The sequence below is a fragment of the Brachionichthys hirsutus genome, chromosome 17, assembly GCF_040956055.1.
Source record: "Brachionichthys hirsutus isolate HB-005 chromosome 17, CSIRO-AGI_Bhir_v1, whole genome shotgun sequence".
Lineage (NCBI taxonomy): Eukaryota > Metazoa > Chordata > Actinopteri > Lophiiformes > Brachionichthyidae > Brachionichthys > Brachionichthys hirsutus.
Genome location: NC_090913.1, coordinates 11,182,126 through 11,198,020, shown reverse-complemented (window position 1 = coordinate 11,198,020; position 15,895 = coordinate 11,182,126). Strand labels below are relative to the sequence as shown.

General features: G+C 46.3%; 3 protein-coding genes across 3 annotated transcripts; all 3 read right to left on the bottom strand.

Annotated features, from left to right (window-relative positions):
- Positions 1–1,166: 1,166 nt before the first annotated feature.
- Positions 1,167–8,131, bottom strand: ern2 (endoplasmic reticulum to nucleus signaling 2). The gene is made up of 25 exons (XM_068750972.1): positions 8,064–8,131; positions 7,597–7,714; positions 7,486–7,519; positions 7,195–7,267; positions 7,039–7,111; positions 6,802–6,924; positions 6,484–6,585; positions 6,276–6,335; positions 5,981–6,197; positions 5,725–5,803; positions 5,493–5,643; positions 5,236–5,378; positions 4,865–5,018; positions 4,538–4,560; positions 4,197–4,326; positions 4,004–4,081; positions 3,843–3,936; positions 3,500–3,689; positions 3,304–3,400; positions 3,010–3,209; positions 2,726–2,873; positions 2,323–2,450; positions 2,111–2,234; positions 1,952–2,019; positions 1,167–1,857 (listed from the first exon to the last, which is right to left on the bottom strand). The coding sequence occupies exons 1-25, from the start codon at positions 8,127–8,129 to the stop codon at positions 1,675–1,677; spliced, it is 2,856 nt and encodes a 951-aa protein (XP_068607073.1). The 5' UTR covers positions 8,130–8,131; the 3' UTR covers positions 1,167–1,674.
- Positions 8,132–8,787: 656 nt separating this feature from the next.
- On the bottom strand, positions 8,788–11,347 carry LOC137906465 (carbohydrate sulfotransferase 12-like). The gene is made up of 5 exons (XM_068750735.1): positions 10,799–11,347; positions 10,551–10,693; positions 9,813–9,941; positions 9,510–9,702; positions 8,788–9,415 (listed from the first exon to the last, which is right to left on the bottom strand). The coding sequence occupies exons 1-5, from the start codon at positions 11,327–11,329 to the stop codon at positions 9,143–9,145; spliced, it is 1,269 nt and encodes a 422-aa protein (XP_068606836.1). The 5' UTR covers positions 11,330–11,347; the 3' UTR covers positions 8,788–9,142.
- A 2,370-nt stretch (positions 11,348–13,717) lies between these two features.
- On the bottom strand, positions 13,718–15,652 carry LOC137906481 (carbohydrate sulfotransferase 12-like). Its single transcript, XM_068750753.1, has 5 exons — positions 15,122–15,652; positions 14,864–15,006; positions 14,479–14,607; positions 14,147–14,339; positions 13,718–14,052 (listed from the first exon to the last, which is right to left on the bottom strand). Exons 1-5 carry the CDS (start codon positions 15,650–15,652, stop codon positions 13,780–13,782), a joined length of 1,269 nt encoding a protein of 422 aa, XP_068606854.1. The 3' UTR covers positions 13,718–13,779.
- Between the last annotated feature and the right edge of the window lie 243 nt (positions 15,653–15,895).

The following is a 15,895-nucleotide window of genomic DNA, read 5'->3' as shown; positions in this document are numbered from 1 at the left end:
ATACATACACAATTTTACAACTCTAAAAAAATATCAGCTGCATTTGATTTCCCTCCCAATCTTTTTATAAAATAGTTTGGATGAGTAAAAAAAAAAAACACTAACTGGCAAATGTCGTCCTCTGCTGGTGAAAACGAAGTAAAGTAAACTTTTATTCTTTTATCACATGTTGTTTTTCACTCGTGTTTAATCCTCTGTGATACATATTAACAATATATATATATACATATATTTGTACTCACTCAGTGAACTCTGGGCCGGTCCAGCTCCCAGTCTCTCTCTCTCTCTCTCTCTGCTTTTACTTTTTATACCAGTCAGGCTTGAAACGTTCACCATACAGAGACATGTCACGGAAAATAGGAGCAAAATAAAATAACACGGCCTTCAACAGAGGCTGGACGGAAGTAAAATTAATTTTGTCCCGGTCTAACGGAGTTAAAAATGCACTTTTTTACACATGGCCAAGTTCGGAATCGCTGTCACCACCACCTGTCACTACAATCACTAATTAATTAGCTTATCGAAAGTGACAGAGCAACGGAACTGCTGCCACCGACATGCTGCCACCTAGTGGTGTGGATGAGTATTACTCTGCCAGTCACTTGAATCTTGCTAGCATTTATTTTGTTTCATATTTTACATAGATTGTATCATATTCGGTTTATATATTATTATTTCACATTAAAATGTATTTAGAATTATTTTGCTGCATGTAATATATTACAAATTACATTGTTTTATCTCATCATTTTACCTTATCACACATTATTGACAGTATTGTATTACATTACTGTAGTGATACTGTAACGGTTATTCCAGCGTCCGACGGACGCTACAATACTATTTACAATTATTTTGTTGTTGGGCGAGACTGGAAACATCCGCTTTGTGATACTATTTACGATTATCTTGTTGGGCGAGACTGGTCCGTCCAAAAAAACACTCCGACTGGAAACATGCGTTTTGTGATACTATTTACAATTATTTTGTTGAGCGAGACTGGTCCGTCCATAAAAACACTCCGACTGGAAACATGCGTTGTGTAGTCTATACTTGAATTACATTATACATTACAGTACCTTATATAATACATTATACTGTATCACATCATAGACAGACAGACAATATTGATCCCAAATGGATAATAAATCACAATTTTATTACCTTATTATACATAACATTATACATTATAGTACATATATTACATTATGTACAGTGTTATACCATTAGTGTACGTCCAATCTTTCTTATCCTGTCGCAAGAGGATAATTGAGAAATTGCTTAGAAAACATTGTTAGAAAACGGTTGTTAGAAAACATTGCATATCTGGGAACATTCAGTAAAGAAAATACCTATGAATAAACAGGAAAAAGCAATGTACCGCAGCCGCTAGTGTTGCATTATTATATTTACAAAGTGGTTTGAAAGCATTTGCATGTTTGCCCACATTTTTAAAGGAGTGGTATTTTTCTAATATGCTCCAAATGCTGACTTTAGTCAAATTTAAAATAAAAACAAGGCACAGTATGTTCTTCAGTCAGTGTTACTACCTTCCCATACGCACATGCCAAATACATAAAAACAAACAGCAAGTTAAAAGTATAAAAATCCTTCGATAGTTTCAAGCTGCCAACAAATTCATTTCGTAACAAGGAGTGCAAGAATGTTAAGATGCTATTTGGTATTGTGGGGCGGATAGTAGGGGTGAAACAGTCTCTCTTGGCTGCAAACGCTCAGAGCGGCGTGCGTGTGCATCAGTAACCGTGGAAACCGTGAGGTGAAGTAGCCGACAAAGCCTTCGGGCAGCTCGCCCAGCGTCTCCTGCACCTCGTGGGGCAACTCGTGGTAGTGGTGCTTCTGTGGCGCACAGAGTGAGAACACAAAAAGGGTCAAAGATAAACGGATGTGTCGAAGCGTGACGGAAGGATTTTGTAAATACAAGCACGGCAACCTTATTCCTCATGGCTCTCAGCAGATCTCTGACGGAGTTTCCTTTGTAAGTCCTGAACCGCCGCAAGTCTGGAAGAAGCGCAAAAGAAATGGCTTGCGGACCAGTTTCAAGCCGTGTCGCCCCGCACTTAATCCATTAATAGGATACTGAGGTCTTCACCTGTCTGCAGGGGACCAGAAATATGCATCCTCCAGTTGGCTCGGACCACTGCTCTCCCTGCGGTCTCCAGTCGGACCACAATCCGACTGCTGGTCGGTTCTTTCTCTATGCGGTCGCTCACGTCCTGCGTGCACACAAACGCGACAACAGCTGTAATGGGCTCACAGCCCTGCAAGCATTAGGGGTCGTGTCATTGAATTAATTTAACACACCTGGAAAAAGAGCAGCTGCTTCTCAGGGCTCCAGAAGAACGGATGCTTCAGCACTCTGACGGTTGAGGGGCGGGACTCGGGCTCGGTGCTGATCATCTGCTCGATGAGATCCTGCGCTATGACATCATCTGATTCCAGGGAGAAGAGAGTTTTCAGGTTTCATGTTTTATTGACTTAAATTAAATCTTATTAATGAGAATTCAGATTATCATTAAATACATATGGAAATGATAAAACTAGAAAAGCACTCAGAGAGCGCAGACCTCCGCCGAGCAACTTGTTCCCCTCCTAACTGAGCAGGACGCATGAACTTAGAAGGCAGCCGTAATAAATGCAGTAATTTGCAGTGAGAACAAAGATACGCCATCATGAATTGAATGGGATTTATGAAGATTTCTCTCACCGTGTAGATCCTCCATAAAATGGGACAGGTAGCATTCTCCTGACAGGATGTTGATCTGTCGCCTCAAATCGTCTCCAAAAGGGTGATTTCCCCCGCTGACCACATAATAAAACACGCAGCCTGCTGAGAAGACATCCACCGCCGCCGTCTGCAGGGAGAAGGGCCCCAAAAAAACACAGACGAGGTACAAATAAACATGATACCTCAGCTTCCTTCTAATCAAACATAAAAATATAGCGGTTTTAAAAAGATAATTATTTTATGATCCATTTGTTGCTTCCCACCGGATTGTTGCCTGGAGTATCACGCAGGACTTCGGGAGCTATCCACCCTTCGGTTCCTGGTATTCCCGACCGTAAAGAGAAGCTGCTACGACCTTCTGGGATTTTCTTACAGAGTCCAAAGTCAGAGATGAGAGCCTGAACTCGACCCAGAGCACTGGGGCGGGAGAGGAGGATGTTTCTGGGCTTCAGGTCTCGATGGACTAAATGAAACGTTGATGGAGGATGAAAAGGACAAAGCAGGACTGAAATGACACGTGTGTTCCGTATAACCATGCGTGTGTGTGTGTCTCAGACCTATATTGAGGGCGTGCAGGTACGAGAGACCACACATGGTCTGCTCCAGCAAAGTTACAGGATTCAGATCAGGAAACTGGGCTGGATCTTCCACATACTGCAGGGAATGCAGATGCACAAAAACATCTGTTAGCATCAGGTTTCACGGTGAACGCCGCTGAAGGATGGGATGCTAACGAGGCCCGGCAGGTCTAACCTCTTTCAGCGTTGCAGCACACAGCTCAATGGCGATGTACGTGAAGAGGCGGTCTCTCTCCATGCAGAAATAACGAATGACGTTTGGGTGTGCGTCGGACGCCCGGAGGAGATACACTTCCCGTTCTGCTACCTCAAAACACTCGGGAAGAATTCGCTTCACCGCTACGGGGCGTCCGTCAAATGTACCCCTGCGTCACACAAACAGGGGCGCCTTCTCAGAAATATGCAAGAATGTAAAATGACGGCCATCTTTCATTGAAAGACCTGAAGCCTGCGGATCTAACCACACTTCATTAGTCCTTTAATTAAGGCTGTTGTCATTAACTGTTGAAATGTGGTACCTGAAGACGAAGGTTCCTGCTGAGCCGTGTCCAAGAACCTCAGATGGAGTGAAGGAGATTTTACCTACGTGAACCTCCTCGCCGTTTCCTTCTGAGAGAGGGGAAGAAGGAGACATTATTTTCATCATAACGGTGAGAGGAGTCTCTCTCTGTGTTTCCCGCTGAGGGTTTGAGCCCACCGGTGTCATTTATGTTCACATCTGAGGGGCGACCGCTGTGAGCAGATCCAGGCTGCGAGTCTAGAAAGAAAAAAGGTGCTGCCGTGTTTTTGCTGCATCCAGAATAGCTAAAGAGTCATTTAAAGTTTCAAGGCTTTTTAATAACCCTTAATTGAATCAAATGCAGGATACTCACCGCTGGAGCGGTTCATGTCATTAAACGACGGTCTCTCTGAGGAAACGATGCTCGCCGTCTGGATGCGCTGAAGGCGGGACTCTACAGCCTCCTCCAGCTGCCGCTGAGCTTTCAGCTGCAGCGCCGAACTCTGGACAAACGCAAACAGCAGATGCTTTGCTTTGGGTTCATTATGAAGATCATATTTCTGAAGCCCTTCAACTGGACAGACACCCTGTAAATTCTCTCAGCCCTGATAATGCAGTGAAATATTGATATTGTACATTTATAAGTAAGAAAACTGGCTGCTTTCTCAGTCATGATTATGTTCAGTAGCACTACTCAAGAACAAAATGTAAAACAAATGGAAAGCTGAAGTCATTCCCTCCCTCATAAAAGTTTTAACGTGCGTTTACAAGCTGTTGGTTTTCCCTCATAGCGTCGTGGAGCGCAATCATTTCTTGCTGTATTTTCCCCATCGGCAGCAAGAGATTAAATATTACTCCACATCCTTTAGGGCTTCGTAAAGAATATTCTTCTGTATAATTAAACTCGCAACAAAACAAAAAAAACAAGCTTCCACCAGTGATTGAACATTCAAGGGTTGTATAACTTTGAGAATAAAGCCTGCATCTTAGCAACAGACCAGACATCAAACCCACTCACGATGAGGAATACGACGGTCATGCACCCCCCCAGCAGCAGCGTCAGAACCAGCAGAGTCTGAGGGTCCTGAATCAAAGACACCGGCAGCACAGCGACTGGCTTCTGGTTCTGGCCCGATGTCCTCCCATCAATCCTTCCCCGGTTTGCATCAGCGTCGCCTTGGCGACCATCAACCGCCTGGAACCAAAGGACACAATAACAGCACAGATTAGAGGCAATAAAAAAACGAGGCTCCACTCACCTGTTTGTCATTGTTGTCGTCTGTAAAGCAGTTTACGATCAAAGCGATTGCTAAGAATGTATCAGTCTATTATATAAAGGTCTCGGGGACAGCTTGAAGCAGGCTATAATGGAGAGTTAGGGCCTAACAGAGGAGGGGGGGGGGGGCACTCACATAATGCTGGTGGTAGTATGACACGGGGGAGGCGGGCGAGGCAGACGGCCGCGGAGGGATGACGGCCTCGCCAAAACGCTGGAGGCTACTCGGAAAATCCCTCAGTATGGTTGTGTGAGCGACCGGAGGAAGTTCGTGATGCCCTAAATCACACAAACCAGGATTTACAGCACGCACGCATCAATAGGATATCTAAATACGGTTATCTTAGGTACATTATAGGGTTAAATTGGGCTGAAGCCCTATTGCCTGTTCACCTATGAGAAGCCAGTGGTTCTTAAGGCTGCTGCTGCTTCCCGGCGGATAGCGCACATCAGTGGACGGCGTGATCTCGCACGCTCCCCGCTCTCTGACCGTCACTTCAGCCGTTACCGGACCGTCGATGCGAGCCAGGGTCAGCCCCCGGGGCTGCCGCGGAAACACGAGGCAGAAATCAAGTCGCACGGCCGCTAAACTGTACGGGATCGACGCGCGTTTGTTGAAACTCACCACTAAAGACACCCCGTGGTGGACGAGGGAGGTGGAGGCGTAGAGGTGGGAGTCCAGTTTTCCCACGTAGAGAGTGGGTCTAAAAAAAAAGGGGGGGATGAAATCACGTGATAAATGACCACGGGGTGTCCTTGTTCTTTGTGTTTCTGGATGTTTTTGTTATGTAAACTGTGCGTTCCGGTCTCTGTGTCGTCCGGCAGCCTCCTCGTCGCCGTCGCCACTGAACGCCTGTGAGCGTGCGTCCGCCTCCTCTTACACCAGCTGTGCTTGCGCGTCGGCTTGCTCCTTCACGAACTGATAGCTCCACTTCAGCGTAGCGTGCGCGTCCGCCCGATTGCTGGCAGAGGAGAAGGTGAGGAAGCGTAGTGTTTCCATGGCGAGGGACAGGTGGGGGGCGTGTCTCAGCGAGTCGCCGGAGTACAGGTAGACCCCGATGACCGGTGAGCCGTAGTTCTGACTCCACAAAACGTCACCTGGAAGACAAAAAATGGCTTGCTATAGAGCCGGGGGGGGGGGGATAAAGCCCCTCTCTCACACACACCTCTCCCTACCTGACTCTCTGTCGACCGTCACCAGGAGACCGTCGCCGCTCGACACGAGATGAGTCATCTCTGGAAGCGTAAGATGGGGGACAAGGACAAGTTGGAATGAGACGTCCTCGAGAGTAAAGAAACATGGAGGCAAAGTCCTTTCATCACCCAAAGTTGAGGGTTTCTGTGTGTGTGTGTGTGTGTGTGTGTGTGCGCGCGTGTGTCATACTGTAGTCCAGTTTCTCATTGTAGGCGGGAGCAGAGTATTCATTGTACGTCGCGTTCCACCGCAGCGCCTTTGTCTTCGTGTCAAACATGGTCACCACGTATTCTGTAAAACAAGCAGGAGATGCATGAAATAGTTCAGCCGTACGTGGAGGCGGGACACGGGTCGGGTCGGGTCGGGTCGGGTGGGTGGAGCTGCTTAGAGTATCTCCAAAACAAGACACAGACCGGTTTAGTTTCATTGATTATTTAAAAATCTCCCAGGCCCAAACTGCACTCAACACACACACGAGATGTGTGTTGTGTTCTCTTGGACCCACACCTGTGCGCCCGATGTAGAGCAGCGGAGTGTTGGGGCAGATGGATTCAGAGGAGGACGTGGTCAGACTGGTTTGCTTCTCACCCGTCTCAGGATCCACCACAAACCACACATCCTGTTTTTTGCCTTAATGTACACACAGAGAGGAAACGTGTTTGTACAGAGACCAAGATATCAAAGCCGACGCTCATACCCCCCCCCCCCCCCCCCCCCCCGTCTCAAACCCAGAGCGGCTCTCACCCGTGTACAGAATGCCGTCAGAGGTCCTGCAGGGTGCCGACTGAACCAGGTCCGGAATGGTGAACGGCAGTTTCTGCAGAAGCATCCAGAGAACGACATCATGAGGCAAGTAGAGACACAGAAAACAGAGAACACGCAGCCATCTTTGTTCTTTACCATGAGGCCCTCCTTGTGCTTCCCGCCCAGGACGTACAGGCTTCCGTCATTGGGATCTGGGAGAAACCCTGGCCTACAAAAAAAAAAATCAGCATTCATTGATTAGTCCATTGATTAATGGGATCACTGATGTGGGACGTCCCACCACAGATGCTATTTAGTGAAGTTTTACAATTATAATCTTCCATTTACATCAAAAAACTGTAACATCCATGAATACGTAAACAAGTCCGTCAGCGTTTGACGTGCAACAACTTTTATATCAAGCCTTATTCAAATAAAACGACTCACTCTGAGAGGTAGGCGGGTACTTGAATAATGGGGTCTGGAAGAAACCAGAGCAGCAGATTTATCTCAGCTGGAAATAACAAAACGGGACATTTTACTCTCTATTAAATGAACCTTCTCTCAGGGTCCACTTGATGTCCCCTGACTGTTTGGAGACGGCGTGCAGACTTCCGTCCAGCGTGGAGACAAAGAGGAGGGACTCAGGGAGGGTGACCGACCGGACGCCTCCAGCCTGATGGGTGAGAGAGAGAGAGAGAGAGAGAGAGAGAGTCACTGTCCGTCTGTCCAGGATGCACGGTTAGTGGGTGTGTCCGTTTCCTCATTTAACAGGATATCCCCCCCCCCAACTCCTGCCTGACTGTGTGTTCACCGCTCCCATGTTTACCCACCAAGGGGTGGCACAAGGCACCCGGTCGCAGGCGGACCTTTACAAAACGCGCAGGTAGCATTTGGCTTTCTTCAGTTGGGACTAACTCAAAATAGACCCAGCATCGCAAACGAGCCCCCCCCCCCCCCCCCGCAGCGCGTATAAATAGCAAAGGCACTGACAGGGTTAGCAACAACAGACACACATGGTTTACCTGAAATAGTTTGCTTTTCCACGACCACAGGAGAAGAGCCAGCAGCAGCCGACCCAGGGGCCCCATTACCCCCCCAGCGAAGCTCTCTATCAAAGCTAAAGGAGTGCTAAACCTGTTGAAATAAATACAGGGGACGAACTCTCTCTCTCTTTGCAGTGTCCATCCGCCAGGAAGTCAGAACCGGTGGATAACCGTCACAAAATCCATGCGACGAGTTGGAAAAACACGGTAAAACCACGGCAGCGAACGCTTTCATGACAGCGTTTCATATTTCCGTGTTGGGGTTGTAGTCGGTGACGTCAGGTGCGACGCGTCAGAGCGATAGGCGCGAGGCGTGACAACGGGATTGTTCCAACCAATAGGCGTACAGATCCGAAAAAAAGGGGAGGGGTGATAGAAACAGCTGGAACACGTGGAGTTATGTATGTAGCTACACTTGATGACGTAACAGCGCTACCTTTTGTGCAACAGAAAACACTAGAGGGCGTATTGTATGTTGTTTTTCTGTGTCGCTACGGCGCATGCGCATAGTGGTAAATAGGGCTTCATCGTCAGGCTGCTCTTTGAGGTTTTACATTCACATAACTGCTGAATTTTTGTTTGTTTTGCACATTGAAAGAGAAATGACTCCTAAACAAGGATATAGCAGTTTGAATACTTCTTCAACATACATGATAAAAAATAGAAAAAGAGAGACAAACGTCTGAAGAAAAACTTTACTCCTCTGGAACACATTTTCCATTAGAAATGTCAGTCAAACAGGAAACACATTTCCTTTCCTCTGCCAGCATGCTATTAACATGGTCTTATTCAAAGCCCCAATGAAGTGTGCAAAACATACAGGTATAATGTAGATTGTAAGCAGATGTGCTTCAGATATGACATGGTGACAATTAAATAAGAAAATAATATGAAAAAATTACACTGGCAGGCTCTTCTCTCATTTGAGGTATGCGCAAAACAAATGAAACAAACAGCATCATAGATCGGACTTAAAAGGCATTTACTGGCGTTGCATAGGGAGATGAGGAGTGGGCTGCACGTTGACTTCAGGGCCCAGGCCTTTGGCTGCATGTGGTCTACTGGAGGAGCACGCCGTCAGGTTTGGGATAGCCAAATAGCTTAAAGTCTGGTTCGTACAGCTTGTACAGTTCTCTCCTCATTGTTATTGGAATCTTTGAAAACCAGTCTCTTTCCCAGCTGGTTGCCGTGCGGTTTCGGGCACTCGAAGGGAAGTGTACAATATGATCCACCTCCAGAAGCTTCAGCAGCTGCTCTGCATCCGTTTCCAGGGTTTCAAGTCGACCGATGAAGTCGTACTTCACCTGACATGGATGGCACAGACGATACACCTGAAACAGACAAAAGGGGTTAATATTAATTAAGAAAATTGTAAAACTGTGGCATTAAACTGCTTGTGTCTGTGCAGCTGCCTGAGATGAATACCTGCCGCCAGTGTTCATTGAAGATACTCTCCCTCTCGGTCACTGGATCGAGCAGGTATCTGATGAATTGCTGAAATGTCGGTTTGATTCCAGCTGCAAACGCTTCGGCTGCCGTCTCTGGCAAACTCCCCGACACGTTGCCGTACCGCCGCATCATCACTGATCCAAACTGCCTGTAGAAGTCCTCATTGGCCCTTGAAATGCACACAAATACACTTTAATACTTCAAGCGTTAAAGTGTTTCTATTTGATAAAAAAGGGAAGTACTGTATATTCCTCAGCAGACACACACACACACACACACCTTCCAAACTTGTTCCTGAAGGCCGAGATAAGACGAACAAATGGGTCTCGCACAAACAGAAACTTGGTGTAGCGCTGGAGCTTCAGTTCCATCAGATGGTGAGAGAGAGAACCATAGTGACGCCAAAACCTGGTAACACAACAGACACACAACTCCGTTAAAGCTGCAATCGGGTCTATTGACAAAGGGAAATCGTTTCACCTTATATTTGTCACTTTGAAAAGCAGTGGCTCCAGAAACAGCAAATGACTGGGACTTCCTGTTATTGTCTAAGGTCCAACACAACAATCGAGTTCTGGTTTCACACTGATTCATGTATTTTTCCATTGCTGCTATTGTGGGATTGAGTGCGAAGCTTGTTTTTGTATCAAGACGCCTAGTTCAGTCTCTTTTTTTTTTTTTTTTCACGTTGACTTGTTGGACAAGCAAATTACCGTTAACAAGCTTGTTTGTGTGGAATACATGGTTTCCTGCTAATCCTTTAATTTGCAGATGACTCATCCTTATTTCTGTGCTGCAGAGTCACTGAACACGCCATTGTGGAGACATAGTCTCTAGTGCAGTGCTGCTGTCAGACAACCAAGCCCCGAACATGCCGCTCCAGCCTGACAGACAAATAGCCGGGTGATGATGTCATCTGTCATGTTCGAGTCCCCTCTCGTACGCCTGAGCCCCATAATAGATCGTGAATTTGACTCTGTGACACTGTTTGTGTGTTGTTGTTTATGTATGTCATACTTGGCAAAGGTGAGGTGGAGGGAGCCGTTGTGTACGAGTTCCGGAGGTACAGCTTTGGGGTCGGTGTAGGGTTTTCCTGAGGCGGGGGAGATGAGGGACTGAGACAGAACCACCATCACTCGCTTCCAGTTGGTGCATGCTACCTGAACAAAGACGGGAGGAAGGACAAAGGACAGGAGGGACAGTGAACATGCGTGTGCTGTTTAAATATTTCTAATTTACCACACACACACACGCTGCAGCTTTACCTTGGGCACGTAGCAGTAGATTATCTGGTGTGCATCATCTACTATGAGGTGATCCAGCTCCCTGTTGGGAATCTGCTCAAATGCCCGAGTCCTTCTGGGGAATTCTGCACCATCCCTTCCTGAACACATATCCGTGATCCTCCTCTTCCTCATCTCTTGTTCCATTTCACTGACAGTGTCATGACTCCTCCCCTTCTCCACATCCTCCCTCGTTTCCTCCTTCCTGTCTCCTTGTTTGCTCCTCCTCTCCTCTCCATGTTGGTCCCCTGCTCCTCCACTCTCCTCGGGGTCCGGTGTTGTACTGGAGGCAGTAGTGTGCACGGTGACAGAAGAGCTGGTCTGGGATCTGCTGGTGGATGTAGCGTGTGAACGGATTGGAAGGTGAGGATCAGCATGAGGCGACTTCCCTTTAGGTTCCTGTAGCTGGTAGAGGTTAAGACCCCCAATGTCATCCCAATAGACGACGATCAGAAAGCTCGTAACCAAAGACCCCAGGATGAATGCCGTTCGTAGACCCCGCCATGTTCCCATGGTTACGACGGTTTCAGAGCGGCGATTGGTGAAGAGGAAGAGGTTATCTCAGCTCCATGTCGGCCATCTATAGCGGAAGGAGACTCTTCCTGTTCGTCAGCTGCAACTGAAAGAAGGAGGAAGCGTCGCTGAGACTTGTTCTTTTTTGTGAGGGAAGGGCTAAAACTAAATAAACCAATGAAGTGACGAGAAATATAAAATACAACAACTGGAGATTATAAATTGTAAAAAAGAAATATTGAAGCAGTATGCCTTTAAGTTACTGTATTTTGAAAAAAAATACAATTTTACATATAAATTGTGAATTTAAAAGGTTATGTTGAAATGCTGATGATGATTTTTTTTAACAGCTAAAATTTACGTACAGAAGTTGCTCACTTTATTTACAGAGAAACAATTTAAGAAAGCATGCAAATTTAAATATAATACGCTACATAGTTGATGAGAATTTTACCAGCCTTATAGGATAAACTTTTAAAAAAGACCAATGCTTTTTCAATCAGTGATGGCTTTATAAATAAAGAACAAACAAGATCACACGTCCATTTGCCAGATTTCTTTTTTTTAATCCTTTACAAAAGTTTAGCCAACATGAACTAATGTTTTTATTGAAGACGGTGGCACAAATGCATGATAATTATTCTAATTCCAAGGTTTTAGATCACAGAACTTCTCCAGGGATTTTTGCCGAATCTAAAAATTAAAAACCAAAAATTCTTGATAGACATTTGATGCATGATTTAGCTATTCAAATTGAATGGACTGTTGTTCATTGTGCTCTGGCTTTGAATGCGCCCGGGGGGGGGGGGGGGGGGGGGGGGAACCGCAGGCTCCGCATGGGCGCTCAGTTATCACGGTGATGTTAACAGACGGCTGTCCGGACCGGTGGGGCCTGCATGCTGCATGGGTCACACACCTTATTGTCTGGGTCCAAAAAGCATGTGCTGTGTGGGGGGGGGGGGAAGGCAGGATAAAAACCATCCGACATCCAACCGCAAGAAGAGCAAAGCAGAAAACGGCAAAGGCAGAGAAAACGGGCCGTTTTCTCGCTCTGCTGTTACTTTCCATGAGGTTTGAAATGTAACCTCCGCGTTGAATGCGAGGGACTATTTTGAGAGTTCAGTTTTCACTGCCTCTCCTCTTGGCACGCGCTGTTCACACACACACACACACACACACATTTGAAAAGAAAACATTAAAATTCCTCTGAACTTTTTTAAAAAGCGTCTGTGGGGCTCATTGTAATGTTTGCAAAGAAAACTTACATTTCTTCTTTATTTAGAGAATATGTCGGCACTTTATAAAGGAAAGGTGAAAATTGTCTTATTTCCAAGTGTGCCTCTTTCCCCCCGGGGGGGGGGGGGGGGGGGGGGGGGTTACCGTCCCCTCCTCTGCAGAACGCAGGTTACAATGCGGCCTTTCACCGGACACTTTTCCTTTGACGCAGGAGCGGCACAAATACTGGATTGCATTTCCACCAGCCGAGCCTCCTCTTCATCATCTCCCTTTGATGGGGTAGAAAGCCCCCCCCCCCCCTCTGTCCCCTTTATGCCCTTCACACCGGGAGCATCGCGGCGGCTCGTAAGCCGGTCTGAGCAGTCAGAATATTTCTGTCTTACCCGAAGGATGAGCTCCATAGCAGCCTTTTGTCGCCTGGTCCCGGTATCCGCCAGCCCAGTGATGGACCGGGTGGGCAGCAGCAGCACAGGAGGACTGCGGCCGTCCGCGAGCTGCACAGCGAAGCGAAGTCTCGCGATATTTGACAAGCTTGCGTGGAAGACTGGGAGCACACTCTTCCCACACAGAAGCTCCCTGGAATCATGTCATGAAACCACAAATGTGTCGACGCCTCTGACAGAAGAGTTAACATCGCTGTTAAAAAACAAAAAAACTGGAACATAGAAGCTCATTCCCGTCAGGAAAGTATGGAGAGAAATTAGTTTTTTTATGCAATCAAACAAAAAAAGGATTTGCAACAAAAGAAAAGATTTGCAATCAAAAGTAATGGATTTGCAATTGAAAAAAATATTTGCAAACATCATTATTTTTGATTGCAAATCTTTTATTTGCTTGCAAATCCTTTTTTTGTTTGATTGCATAAAAAGAAACACATTTCTCTCCATAGGCAAGGGGGATTGAACATTCATGGTTTAAGAAATATATATTTTGTGGCTGATTTTCAGTGAGTGAATTGAATGCATATTTTACAAAATAAGATTTTTTTTAAAAAAGGCCTCTATTAAAAGCAAATTGGAAAAATCCAGCAGTTTTTCCATAATCTTACTAACAGACAGATAAACGCCGTCAAAAACATAACCTCCTTGGTGGAGGTAACAGACAACATCATAGTTATCATCATCATAGTCTTAAAAGGTATTTATTGGTGTTACATAAAGAGATGAGTGGGCTGCACGTTGACTTCAGGGCCCAGGTCTTTGGCTGCATGTGGTCTACTGGAGGAGCACGCCGTCAGGTTTGGGATAGCCAAATAGCTTAAAGTCTGGTTCGTACAGCTTGTACAGTTCTCTCCTCATTGTTATTGGAATCTTTGAAAACCAGTCTCTTTCCCAGCTGGTTGCCGTGCGGTTTCGGGCACTCGAAGGGAAGTGTACAATATGATCCACCTCCAGAAGCTTCAGCAGCTGCTCTGCATCCGTTTCCAGGGTTTCAAGTCGACCGATGAAGTCGTACTTCACCTGACATGGATGGCACAGACGATACACCTGAAACAGACAAAAGGGGTTAATATTAATTAAGAAAATTGTAAAACTGTGGCATTAAACTGCTTGTGTCTGTGCAGCTGCCTGAGATGAATACCTGCCGCCAGTGTTCATTGAAGATACTCTCCCTCTCGGTCACTGGATCGAGCAGGTATCTGATGAATTGCTGAAATGTCGGTTTGATTCCAGCTGCAAACGCTTCGGCTGCCGTCTCTGGCAAACTCCCCGACATGTTGCCGTACCGCCGCATCATCACTGATCCAAACCACCTGTAGAAGACCTCATTGGCCCTTGAAATGGACACAAGTACAGCCGCTGTAATACTTCAAGCGTGAAAGAGTTTCTATTTGATAAAAAAGGGAAGTACTGTATATTTCTCAGCAGACACACACACACACACACACACTCTATCCACAAACAGCAACACACCTTCCAAACTTGCTCCTGAAGGCCGAGATAAGACGAACAAATGGGTCTCGCACAAACAGAAACTTGGTGTAGCGCTGGAGCTTCAGTTCCATCAGATGGTGAGAGAGAGAACCATAGTGACGCCAAAACCTGGGAACACAGACATTTCATTGTGTGTGTGCTGACATACTGTGTATATTACAAATAAAAAGTTAGTTCTTTCTTTAAAGCTTTATATATACGGTAGATATATATTCAGCTGCATTTGTTTGTTTTTGTTTTGTATTGGTGGCTAGCTGCTGCAGCGTACGGATTTGGCTTTCTACCTTACACCGATTTAAACTAACGTTTTAATGAATTTGACTCTGTGACACTGTTTGTGTGTTGTTGTTTATGTATGTCATACTTGGCAAAGGTGAGGTGGAGGGAGCTGTTGTGTACGAGTTCCAGAGGTACAGCTTCTGGGTCGGTGTAGGGTTTTCCTGAGGCGGGGGAGATGAGGGACTGAGACAGAACCACCATCACTCGCTTCCAGTTGGTGCATGCTACCTGAACAAAGACGGGAGGAAGGACAAAGGACAGGAGGGGCAGTGAACATGCGTGTGCTGTTTAAATATTTCTAATTTACCACACACACACACACACACACACGCTGCAGCTTTACCTTGGGCACGTAGCAGTAGATTATCTGGTGTGCATCATCTACTATGAGGTGATCCAGCTCCCTGGTGGGAATCTGCTCAAATGCCCGAGTCCTTCCGGGGAATTCTGCACCATCCCTTCCTGAACACATATCCGTGATCCTCCTCTTCCTCATCTCTTGTTCCATTTCACTGACAGTGTCATGACTCCTCTCCTTCTCCACATCCTCCCTCGTTTCCTCCTTCCTGTCTCCTTGTTTGCTCCTCCTCTCCTCTCCATGTTGGTCCCCTGCTCCTCCACTCTCCTCGGGGTCCGGTGTTGTGCTGGACGCAGTAGTGTGCACGGTGACAGGAGAGCTGGTCTGGGATCTGCTGGTGGATGTAACGTGTGAACGGTTTGGAAGGTGAGGATCAGCATGAGGCGACTTCCCTTTAGGTTCCTGTAGCTGGTAGAGGTTAAGACCCCCAATGTCATCCCAATAGACGACGATCAGAAAGCTCGTAACCAAAGACCCCAGGATGAAAGCCGTTCGTAGACCCCGCCATGTTCCCATGGTTACGACAGGTTCAAAGCCACGATTGGTGAAGAGGAAGAGGTTATCTCAGCTCCATGTCGGCCATCTATAGCGGAAGGAGACTAAAATGTGTTTTCTTTCAAAGACAGTGAAGAGTCAATCTGGTGTTCCACGGCCGGGATGAAAACCGTATCGCTCCTCGTGAACCTGAGCTTTACTAATGGATGGAAGCACACTTTATGTAAATGTGAAACATTGATTAATGTTGAATGGGTTGACTTA

Coding starts and splice junctions, on each gene's coding strand:
- ern2 (XM_068750972.1), bottom strand. CDS start 8,129: ATGGGGCCCCTGGGTCGGCTGCTGCTGGCTCTTCTCCTGTGGTCGTGG. Junction 3,690..3,842: donor GCAGGAACCTTCGTCTTCAG/GTACCACATTTC, acceptor TGTGTGACGCAG/GGGTACATTTGACGGACGCC. Junction 2,451..2,725: donor TTTTATGGAGGATCTACACG/GTGAGAGAAATC, acceptor CCCTGGAATCAG/ATGATGTCATAGCGCAGGAT.
- LOC137906465 (XM_068750735.1), bottom strand. CDS start 11,329: ATGGGAACATGGCGGGGTCTACGAACGGCATTCATCCTGGGGTCTTTG. Junction 9,942..10,550: donor CTCCACCTCACCTTTGCCAA/GTATGACATACA, acceptor TTGTGTTACCAG/GTTTTGGCGTCACTATGGTT. Junction 9,703..9,812: donor TTCAGGAACAAGTTTGGAAG/GTGTGTGTGTGT, acceptor GTGCATTTCAAG/GGCCAATGAGGACTTCTACA.
- LOC137906481 (XM_068750753.1), bottom strand. CDS start 15,652: ATGGGAACATGGCGGGGTCTACGAACGGCTTTCATCCTGGGGTCTTTG. Junction 15,007..15,121: donor TCTACTGCTACGTGCCCAAG/GTAAAGCTGCAG, acceptor GTCTTTGTTCAG/GTAGCATGCACCAACTGGAA. Junction 14,340..14,478: donor TTCAGGAGCAAGTTTGGAAG/GTGTGTTGCTGT, acceptor GTCCATTTCAAG/GGCCAATGAGGTCTTCTACA.